Below are 12,791 nucleotides of genomic sequence, written 5' to 3'. Positions count from 1 at the left end.
ACATTTTTATCTGTACAGCATAAATACTATTTATATACTTGTTACTCAATATAACATTAGTCCTGGAGTCAGAAGCCAACTAACTATATTGCATGATTTATATCTACTGAAGTTTCCCAACACCATCTACTAGCAATATTAGGATTTTGCGTATTGTCTGTGTAACCCTTAAGTTAAAGGTATTTCCACATCACCTTTTATTTTCTCCAGTACATTCTGAACAAAAAGATATACTTGGAGCAATCTTCTGAACATTCTTAACCCATTTATGGGTTTAAGTTGAAGTAGTAACTTTTCAACTAACTGACACAAAAATGAACACACATTAATTTTAGTTTCATAAAGTAATAGAATGTTACATTTAATCATTCATTTTTGTATTAACTATGAAAGGTTAGATTTGAAACACTGAAATGCTCTCTCTATATTATTTTGTTATGGCCAACTTAGACTAGGATCATACTGTTCTGACTCTGTTAATTTTACAATGGCCATTTGACAAGTGGAATTACATTGAGCTAATTTGCCAGAGAATATGTCTAAAACTTACTGTTTAGGAGACAACAATTTCTCCTCTCTATTTCTCAATCTCTTTTTCTCATTCATTTTATTTTTTCTTTCGAAAATCAGAACTAAATTATTCTCCTCTCTTTTCAGTTTTGATAAAGTCAACCTTAGTGTATTCAAAGTCAAATGCCTTTAGTGAACACATAATATTAATCCACCAATTCTAGATTATTGTATATTTTGCCTCCTAAAAACCCATATAACCATGCATCTGTACATCTTAATATATCTTAAAAACATTGAGGGGTCATTTTCCATGAAGCAGGACTTCTTAAAAATATTTTGTGCCATGGATGACTTTAAGCCCAATAAAGCCTCTCTTCTCAGAATAGTATTTTTAGATGGGTAAAATAAATTAAGGAGAATTATAAAATAAATTGATGTTATTAAAACAAATTTGTATCCATGTATAGGGAGTCTGTGTACCCCAAGATAAATTCATAGAATTCAAATATACTTTAATTACATGTTACCATGAAAAATCTCAACCTACTTAGCAAGTAAAAAATTATATTGAAATACGTACAAATTCATCTTAAATATATTACATAACTGAAAGCAAGAAAATTGTAAATATATTTTTATAAAATAATTGTTTAAATTCATGGAATAAGCAAGTACATAGAAATGCATTTTGGATATAGAAGAATCAAAGAATGGAAGGTGATAATTTTAGCATAAACTCATTCTTACCTTGATGGCAGTGGATGCAATTTGAATGTGGTGAAGTCTCCGAAGTGTGCTGTCCCTGTCAATGAAATAAGAGGCGGCTAGCTGATGCAGCGTCTCCAGAGTGACCGAAGAGCTATTGGTGCTGGAATCACTTCCTTCAGCTCGTTTGCTCAACTTCCGCTTGTCCACAAAAATTGTGAGTGATTCTTCTCCTGCATTAATAACATTGCAAATTATTCCATTTTCCACTTAAAAGCTAGTGCAAATAAGATTAAGTGTCACAGAAAACCTCCCCCTGCAAAAAAATTAACCTCCCTAGATAGTTCACAGTGGGATTTTGCCTAAAGTTTGATATAAAAAAATTGATAATACTGAAAATGTAAAACTTCTAAATCTATTTTTATAAAATGAGTGTAAAATTAGCACAGATATCTAAAAATCATCATACACAACACATTTTACATTTAATAAATATTGATGCAAAATTATGACTAAAGCAATAATGAATAATATCCAACAGTAAATATTAAAAATACATATCTCATGACCAATAGGATAATTCCAATAGTGCAAAGCTGGCTCAATAGTGGGAAATCATTAATATAATTCAGAATATTAACATATCCAGAAACAAAAATGCTGCTATCCTTTATTGCTTCAAATACATTTGATGAATAATTATAACTATTTATGATTAACTAAGAATTAATAAATTAGGAATCAATGAATAATAATGTTTTTTTTTCCATAGAGATGGAGTCTCACTATGTTGCCCAGGCTGATCTCAAACTTCTGGCCTCAAGTAATACTCTCACCTCAGAATCCCAAAATTCTGGCATTGCTGCCATGAGCCACTCCACTTGGTAAAAACTTCTTTAAAGAAGTAAAATATAGGATCCTAAGCATAAAGGCCAGCATCTTTCTTAATGGGGAAACCCAGGAGGCATCCCTATTAAAATCAGAACCAGACAAACATACCCACAGTTGCTTCTATTATTCAACATGCTAATAAATATATTAAAATGCAAATATAGATGAGAATGCAAATTAGAATCACAGTGTCAGAAAAAACACTTAAACTATGTTTTTTTGCAGATAATATGATTACGCAGGTGAAAATCCAAAATTTAATGGACAAACTACTGCACATATACAGTTACAAAACTTAGTAAGGTAAAGCAAATAATAAAAATATTACTAACTCAATAGACTGACACACACAAATATTAACTAAGTATAAATAATAACGGATTAGATCACACCATTTAAATGGCACAAAAAATGTGAAACGTACATGAAAAATTTATAAGTCACTTCTGAAAGTTGCCATAATAGACCCTATTAAATGACATGATAGATATTTTTTCTTGAGCGTAAATATTCGACATCAAAATATATCAGTTTATCTTAATATAAAATAATGTAATCTGATTAAAAAACTGAATAGATCATTGTTTTTGTTTCCTGGAAGTAGGAAAATTAATCATGTCAATAATGAATTGTAAGTGAAAAAAGTAAAAAAGACTTTTAAAAAGAATAGGCAAGAATGAGAACATCTTACCATATCTGAATGCAAATTGTAAAACCTGTATAATTAAACAGTGCAGGCTGACACATGAATAGGCACACAAATTAGAACAGGAAAAATATCCATAAAATAATAAGTACATGTGGAAATTTAGCATGTAATAAGAATGAGACAGTAATTCCTTGGAAAAAGATAGACTTTTTACTAAGTGACACCTAAATAGCAATTTGGAAAATAAGGGATATGATTCTATAAAAGGATAGATTCCAAACAGATTAGATACATGATTATTTAATGAAATGAAACCATTCAAGTACTAGAGGAGAATTCATGAAAATACAAAGGAAGGAAATAATTCATAACTAAAAATCCCACAGTATGGAAATAAAAGATACATTAATTAGAACAAGTAAAACCAGATTTTTTTTAGCACAAAATCACAATAAAACAAATTTTGCATTGAAAAGGAATATTTACAACTTATATAACAGATAAATGATTAATTCCTCTAACATTCCAAGAACTCCTAGAAATCAAGAAAAAGAAACACAAAATTCAGATAGAAAAACAGGAATAAATAGGAAAAGAGTGTTCAGACAAGAAGAGATAAAACTAGCCCATACAGATTTGAAAATATATTCAATCTAAGTCATAGCATGAAAAATACAAATTAAAAGTATGCTGGTATATTACTTTTCAATGATGGAATCTGCCAGAATCCAAACTTTGACAACCTGTGCAAATCTATGGGAAAACTAGAAATAAACAGGCCTTCTGATGTATTGTTGGTGGGATTGCAAAATGATGTAACTTACATAGAGGGAATTTTGGCAATAGTTATCAATAATCAACTCCACAATCCTACTTTTAAGAATGTATTTCAAAGAATGACTGACTAAAATATGCAAAATGTGTCTCACTGTGGCTTTATTATTGACATTTGGTAACAATATAAATTCCTATCAGTAGGAATAAACTAGTTTACAACCGTACAGTGGAACACTGTGCAGCCAGAAGAAGGCAGCAAAAATTATTTCTACAGAGATATCACAAAGTGAATAAAAATTGTTTCCTAAGAGTTTTTTATAAGAAAAGGGGAAGATACAAGTATACACGCATATGTATATATTTCTTTCTATTTGGAAAAAAGCATCAAACAATGGAAGGATTAACCAAAAGCATTTATGCATATTTACCTACAGATACAGAAAGGTAACAGGATGAAGAAACACTTTTGCAAGAAAGATTTCTCTGAATATATTTTATCATGTTGTTTAAGCACTGTAAACAGTTTTAAATGCTTTATTTATAAAAAATAAAATTATATCAAATTTTAAAAGCCATTCCTAAAAATTAAAAACAGAATCCAATGCTACTAATTGTGTATCATGTTTGTAAAAATAAAGTGACTTAAGAACACAGTATTTTGAATGTAAATCAATTTTTGGAATATATTACAAAGACAAAAGTACAAAGAATCAATAAACTTCATACCATAGTATATGAGCAGCATATTCATAGTAGTATGGTTTTATGCAGTATGTTGCTACATATGAGTATATGGGTATTCATTGTACAAATATCTCTACTTTGGGTGTCTTTGAAAAACCATTGAAGAAAAAGTCATAATGGGATGAATATTCATAACTCTTGTTCCACATCTGGCCCAGGTTTAAAATCTATTTTTTCATAATAAAAATATCCTGAAGTAATTGGTAAGTTCATAACCAATACTATGGCTAAAATAAAACTCTAAAGGATTTGGCTATTCCCAGATGATTCCACTTGGAAAATGAATTAAAATGTTGAAGAAGCATCCAAGTTCAGCCTTGATGCATTCAATGTTTTCTACAGATTCTTGTATTTAGAAGGAGACTTACACGATTTTTAAAATGTAATAATAATATCAAATATTTCCTTCAGTTGAATAATATATTAAATTCAAAACATTGATCCAATTAACCAATTAGACATTAGTTTTGCCTCCTGGAGATGCAAGAAGACCATTTTAAATATGTGAAGAGAGTCATTTTTGGTAAGTCTCCCTTTATATAGTAGTGAATTTTCCTATTACTCAAAGTGTTGCAACATTAATTGAAAATCTATATGTTGTTGAGCAGAAGAGAAAATTAGACCAATAGAAGGCATTCTTTCACTGGATTATGAGGTCCTGGAAGACAGACATTTAGAATTAGTTTTAGTTAAGATGTAAGTGTACCAAATTTTCTGTAGAACGGATTTGAGTTCTAATGCTGGTTTCAATTTAGTAACTGAATGATCTTCAACAACATATCTCAGGACTCAGTTTCCTCTTATGGAACATGAGCACGGAAATTATTTCCTCACAGAGCAGCTGTAAGCTGAAATAGATAGCTGTAAAGGGTTTGGAATATGGCTGGGATCTAGTCATTCAAAAATTGTTAATATATTATTATTCTCTTCTATTGACCACTATGATTCAGAGTTGCATAAATCAACTCATTCCATACCTAGAAGTTTCTAGTAAATTTAGCTATTTTATCTTATTTGTGATAAGAAGTTGGCCTTTCTACTTTTATATATTCTTTAACCCTGTCCTATAGTCTGCAACCATATACGGAGAGTAAAGATCTCCCACAACAGTTCTTTAAATATAATATTTCTATCTATGTTGATTTTCAGATAAATGCTTCTCAGATAAATACCATATTTCTATGTATGTCTTTGCTTTACAGGTAAGTATGACACATCATTAATTTCTTCTTAATGGGATTCCAATTGAGCCATACTTCACCCCACAAAAAAGGTGAAACACATGCTCATCTTAAAACAGTGAATTAAAACCAATTTGATTTAGGAATACTTTGCACATGTTAGGTTGTCCCACGACACAACTGGAAAATAATAAGAGGCAGGGACCACCATTTTCGCATAGTCCTTATTGTAACTATATGAATGATAATACAAACCTAATATATGTTGAGGCAATTAAAGATGAACGTAGAAAAATGGTGGTCTATATCATCATCACAAATAAGAGGGGTTTCATTTTCTATCTACAGGAGATTTAAAAACAATGATTTTTCAGCATCCACATTTGCTTGTAAGTTACAGATTAATATGACTTCTTACTTCTGTCATGAAGGATATGTATTCCACACAAGAAAAATCAAATGATAATACATTGGTATTATCATAACACACTTTTATTACTAATTCTATTGTTTATGTTTTAATTGGCTTGGTTTCAATTAAACAATTCTAAAGGGATTATAACATAATGAGGGCAAATGAAACATAAGGTTTGGAGTCAGGTATGTAAGGGCAAATCCTAGTAATAGCACATCATCTCTCTACTTGATGACTATGGGGCTTTGGTACAGTTGCATATTTACTTAGCATTCCCATCTCTAAAACAAAGAAAATATCCTTCTCTCAATTATCTGTGGAGATCAAATAATACAATCCCTCTATAGTACCTGGCAGAGCATATATTATGAGTGCAGTAAATGTTCTCTTTCTCTCTTTTCCTTTTTATTAAGACCCAACAGTTGATGAGGAAGTTTTAAATTTTCATAAGCTAGGATTTCATAGATTTTTAATTGCACCATGGTAATCTGGACTTAGTCATAATTGTTTCTATTGGTTCTAATAATCAATATATATAAGATTACTAATAATAGTAGTGGGTTATCATTTCTAATAGCCTGATAAAGAGAATCCATTCATAAATTGCTCATGGTTCTTCTCTACGGTATAATTTTAATCCATGTATGCAAAAACTTTCCTTGCAGGTATGCATGAGGCAACTTAAATCTGTAGTTTAAATCACCATAATAGTTCCTTTAATGAATACCCTGTTTAAAACCCTTACTTACAACAGAGCACACAACTATTTGATGTAAATCCTTTACCTCGTGCTAAATTTCAACTTTTATAAAACATGGATTGTAAATTTTTAAGAAATTTTGACAAGGCCACTCAATTTACATGGAGACTAGGCCTATTTCTTTCCTATAAGAGATTTTTTTTTTTTCAGTTATACATAACTATCATACTTTTGTAATTATCTTCTTCACAGTCATTTGAGATTTTTACAAACTGAGAAGATGCATTCTCAACTTTTACTGTAACTTTTCCACAAGTATTAAATCATAACAATTCATCAGAACATACTTAAATGACAATCTTCAGATTTGAAACTGAAATAGTGTTATTCAATCAACTAAAAAAAATGTGTTCAAAAGTCATTTTTATTCATTTTATTAAACCAGCTGTAGCTCATAAGCATGACATGGGTTCCAAAGGACATCCACACATTTTGTAAAAACTAAATGTGATTTTGTAAATGATTCAACATTCTGAGTCTGTTAGGCAGCAAAAGGATTAATGACTGTCGATATAAAAAGATGTGATTGTTCCACATAGAAATCATGCAGCTGTGTCTCACATAACTAAAATTTTGCGGTGGTTTATGGTCATTAAAAGCACATATTAAAGGATGCTTTCATAGAAAATGAGAAACAGGGGGCAATAAAACAAACAAACAAAAATCACCATTTTAATGTTATACCATAGTTGGATCATAGAATTTGACATTTTTCATAAAAGGTGGCCCTTAAAATTATGTATTTTTCCACTCTGATCTTCAAATCATCTATGTTGAGTCAATGAGAAATAGAAATTAAAGAACCTTCATACTATTTACTTTTCACTTGGATTTTCTCAGTTGGCATTCTCTCATATATAGTATTGAGGGTAGAAACATATGAAAAATAATAGATAAAACAAGGATAAAAAGAATCCTACAGGTAAATCAGTAATGATAATGTGGTAGATTGTTTTATTCTTTGCAACTATTTACAACACCATCATAAATGCAAACGTGCACACATAGATTCATGATCCATTGTAGACAACAACTATGAGTAGTTCATGATGTGTTCCCTTTACTCTTATATTAGGAGAACGCTTTGATCAGTGAAATACAAGTGAGCCAGATGTTGACATAATGAATGTTTGGAGAGACATCACAAAGTTACACCTGTTCTCTTGCTTTTTACCCCCGCCAGGAGGATGGTATGTTGCAAAAGAGACCTTCTTGATTCCCAAGACACACAGATCAGAATCACAGGGTACCCACAGAAACCAACATATAACGTTGGCCAGAAACAACAATTATTGTAATGATCAACTAAAATGTGGGTATTTTTTCACTACGGTGAAGCCGACTCTTACGAGTTGGACGTATTTTTTTTTTTTTTTTTGCAATTGCTACTGCCCTAGAGTTAGCCCGTTGTCCTACAATGTTTACATTCTACCCAGAAAAAAAAAATTATGTGCATTTATGGCAGATGTCTTCCTGGTTATTCAACTTCCTTACATTTGAATATCTTATTGTGAATGCCTGTTCTGCCTTGGAGTGATTTGTAGTTATTAAAAAATGTTATTTGATTGAAAATCATTCTCACAGAAATAAACATTTAAAACATTGTTTTAATGTAATTGTTTGCAGGTTTTATTTTTGATGTAGTCTTTTGCCTCAGAAAGGTTGTCCACTCTTTGGCAATGATAAGCCACATTATTACTTGTGCTAAGCCTTACAATATTTTTGTTATTGTTGCCCTTTTGAAATTATATTGGGTTTGCAGTTATATGTTGCTCTCAGAGCTGATAATCATCCTTCCTAAGCTCCACTTGTTAAAGGTACATAGCCTGGTGCGATCTACTAAGCTACTAATACAGTATTGTGGGGGAAAAGGGGGTTTTGAAAACAAATATACATCAGGAGAAAAAAAAAATCTTAGAGAAATACGTGTTTGGCAAGAAGCAGAGCCAATTATATCAGGATAGTTAAGAAATAGACATGTTGGCTTAACACCAATTGGCATCTGCAAGATATTGCGGGAAGGAAAGAGCTAACCTTATCTCACTTTGACAAAGAAATATAATATGTTTTGCAAAGCATCCCAAAGGAAAGTAACTGATCTTAAGATTATTAACAGTTACCCCCAAGAATAGACTATAAATTTTCTAAGACAATTTGAAGGTACAATGATACTGTCTATACTAGTACAGTAACATGAAAATAAAGGAACTGGAAATTAATAGCTCTGAGGTTAGGTGGCAATGAATAAACCCTGACTGAAATACAATTAAATTACTTCTAATTTTGGAGCTATTTACAATGAAATAATGAGTATTTTAAAAAACATTTTTGGTATGTACAGTTACAAACTCTTGCTATTTTTTAAAAGATTATTTCTCAAAACAGTTGATTATACTTTAAATTTATATAGATAACTTTAAACAGTGTTGTTCAAACTTAATGTGCATATAAATCACCTGGAGATCCTGTTAAAATGTAGATTCTGATTCATTAATCTGTGATGGAATCTGAGATTCTGCATTTCAAACAAGCACTAAAGTGATACTGATGCTTTTGGTTCATGAACCACACTCAAGTAATGAGGTTCTAAACCATAATAACACTTATTACCAAGTTAAATGTCTGTCTTTATCAATGACCTGAGTATTCATTTAAGAAGATCTTGGGTGTTTTGCACTGTCATAGGTAACTCAGTATATATTTGTCAAAAAAGTAGACAGGTAATTTATCTACCTTATCAATGTGCTATATGAAAGAACCAGAAGAAAATAATAAAATGTCCAATATTCTACAACTTAACATTTATCTTTTACCTTGGTTGCCAGGAATGCCTTTAGTAAGATCAACTGTCATAGAAATCTTAATTACATTTTGCTCTTGTTTATTCTTATTATTTACATAAGTGATTTTTAAATCGCTTCTGTAGATAACTGCCTTGTAAACAATTAAGAAATGATTAACAATATTGCTTTAACTTCAGATATTTTATTTTATTTACCAGTGAAACAGGAAAGAGAGAGAGAGAGAGAATGAGAGAGAGAAACCAACATAATCTTAAGAAATATCAGTAATCCTGAGATTAATTTTAATAAATATCAGTATAGCAGTCCTTTTCCCCCTTCAATGACATTTATTTTGATTATTTCCTATGATAGGAATCTTCAAAAATATTTACTTTTCTTTCTTTTAAAACAGAATGGATATTCTAAGAGAGAAAGTAATTCTTTGCATCTCAAGTGATTATTAATATTTCTTTAAGAAATAAATTATTTATGTGTGTGTGTGTGTATGGTGGATTACCTTTATTATGTTATAAACTAAAGTGAAATAAATTTGTGCTTCCTAAGAGACCAAGTGAAAATGAGAACAACAGCAGTTAATCAATTTTGAAAGAAGGTGGCATAAGACAAAGAATTAAAAAGTGTCTGTGAATACTTTATCCAGAACATAATTCACATGGTGAAAAGTGAGAACTGACTATTTCTGAAATTAAATGAGCATATTCCGAGTTCTTATTCTTATGGGAATGCAAACAAATGGAAAAAAAATCTAATTGATATTTTATCCATATCGTATCTTACTAAATTCAGACTTATACTTTCTTTAAACCACACACATACACACACACACACACACACACACACACTATTTTGTAAAACTTTTTAGATAAGTGAACTACATTGCAGGCATAGTTTTACATATATACACACACACATATATATGTATACTACATATACTACATATATATACACACTACATAAGAATTGAGGTAGTATACATTATTTTAAATCACTATTGTATGAAGTTAATACTATTTTTGCACATCGATCATCAATTTTTTATTCCAACAATGAAGAGGATATTTTTTGTATTGAAACAAAATTGAATATCTAAAAAATGCTCACATTTAGTCAAATAGTAATCAAAAACTTAGTCATATAATATAGTAAGAAACACTTTCAGAAAAAAAAAATTAAAAGGACTTGCAAATGAAAAAAGTATATTGTAACTATTTCTGCTAATAATTTAATTATAGCTTTTTAAATTGTACATTCAATAACAGTGGTCAAACCGAACTTGCTTTTCTCATGCCTAGAATAAAAAGTATTCTTCACAGTTTTTCTAAATTAACAAATCTTATTATATTGTCTATTTGATCCTGAAATAAATTTTGGTTATATATATATTCAGAAAAGAAATTTTTTTTTTCCTACTTTCCTCTACATGAGGAATTCTTTTTTTTTTTTTTTTTTTTTTTTTTTTTTTTTTTTGCAAACAATCATCACTATTACCATGTGTTTGATGGCCCACAGAGCTGCAGTGAGTTAACAGAAAGGCATAGTGTAGGAAAGAGGCTGCCCATGAAAACCCCACCTCTTACCCTTCCTCCTTTTGTGGATATGTTTGTCAGGAGATTACACACTTTGTTCTGCTCCTCACTGCCTTAAAGTTGAGAGAGGCAAGAGTAGTAGCAGAGGAACCCACAGGTTTCCTGGCTACTATGAGTGGGTGGATAAGTCTATATAATTTGAGAGATGAGGATAAGAGCACACTTAAAATTTCTGTAAACATTTTGTTATAACATCTAATAAATTTTTAATGAATATTTTGGTCTCTATGTTCCTTAGTCCTTTGTCTTTTAAAATTGATCCAGAACACAGTTTTGTTGCTTTATAGTAGACTCTCTTTCTCCCCCTAATTAAAGCCCACCAATTTTAAAGTCATTATTTTTGTCATATTCACTCATATTTTGTGTTTTATATTCAGTACACAGATACACTTTAATTTTAGTATTTGTCACATATTGAATTATAATAAAATATATTACAAAAACGGTCATTAAATACATTCCACAGCTAGAAATCAATATCTCTCAGAAGTGCAATTTTTTCAAGATTGATTCTTTAAATTGAGTAGCTTATTTTAGATATTCAAACAGTGATGGAGTTTAGATATCATTATCCAAAATAGAAGCAAGCTGAATTACTATATTGATAAACAGTCTGGTAGCTATAAAATGAAATAAATGGGGAAAATAATATATATTGAAGAATGTTTTTTATAATTTATTTTTCTCTATAAATAGAATGATAATTCAATCACTGGCTTTATCTGTCATAAAATATCCCCTTAAGGGCTTCAAGAATGGTACCCAAAGTTTTATGTCTACATCAATAATATGATATATTAAATAACTCTTGGGGGAAAAAGCCATTTTTCATTTATTTCCTTTTTATGACTGTAAAACTAATAGTGAGTATTTCATAGTCAACTTATTTTGAAAAACATTGAAATTTTGTTGAAGATTTAGGTACTTAGGAAGCATCTAGTTATAATATGACTGGCTTTTTTGTTATTCTTTATGTTCTGATGAGTTCGTGTCCTTTGTAGGGACATGGATGTGACTGGCTTTTTGTTTAAAAGGTTTGCTTATGTACATTACACACTAGTGTTATAGTTTTTGCTTTGTCTTAATTAATTAAGAGAAAGGAGTGGGGAAGTTAGTTCAAATTAAATGCCACAAACTTCCATTTCTTTTAAAAAGTGCAGAAATACAATTTCAAATACATGTTCAATCAGGTAAAACGAGTGAAGGTTAAATGATAAACTCACAGCCACTAAAAAGATTTCTGTGTAAGTACAATAGCAATAATTTTAAAATTTCCAGAAATCATTCCTGGTATACATTTTAACTGCAGATAGTTTATATCTTTAAGCTATTTAAATTATTGCATGCATCTTTACTGAATTATTATCTTTAACAAACAAAAATTCCCACAGGAAAATAAAGTAACATTTTGAGAAGAAAAATAATTCCAGTACAAAAGAGTATGAAAACTCAATCCAAGGAATATTGAGAGATTAAAATGTGAGTAAGGGTGTCAATTCCATCTCTTTCCCCCTTTAAGGCAATACTTGAACAAAACTTTTAAGAAACTGAAGTAAAATCATTTAGAGAGAGTACATTGCCATCACTGGAAGATCGACCTCAAGTGATTAATGTCATAAATTTTGAAAAATGGTTTATACAATAAAATAACATACAAAACAAAAATGAATCTTAAAGCAAAAATGTGGCATTCATAGTACCAACACAGTAAAACATAGTTAAATTTTGAAACTAAGGAACACGAATGTATATGGGAACCTTTGGTG

General features: G+C 30.2%; 1 protein-coding gene across 5 annotated transcripts in view; it reads right to left on the bottom strand.

Annotated features, from left to right (window-relative positions):
• BRINP3 (BMP/retinoic acid inducible neural specific 3) overlaps positions 1-12,791 on the bottom strand; it is a 396,225-nt gene that overhangs the window by 181,142 nt on the left and 202,292 nt on the right. For all 5 annotated transcript variants that reach the window (XM_050783215.1, XM_050783201.1, XM_050783228.1 and 2 more), the window contains one exon: positions 1,261-1,451. In XM_050783215.1, the coding sequence (XP_050639172.1) occupies positions 1,261-1,451 (191 nt within the window). The remainder of the gene's footprint in view (positions 1-1,260; positions 1,452-12,791) is intronic.

Source organism: Macaca thibetana, chromosome 1 (genome assembly GCF_024542745.1).
Source record: "Macaca thibetana thibetana isolate TM-01 chromosome 1, ASM2454274v1, whole genome shotgun sequence".
Taxonomy (NCBI): domain Eukaryota; kingdom Metazoa; phylum Chordata; class Mammalia; order Primates; family Cercopithecidae; genus Macaca; species Macaca thibetana.
Note: the sequence above shows the minus strand (reverse complement) of the source record. Positions and strands in the feature narration are given on the sequence as shown.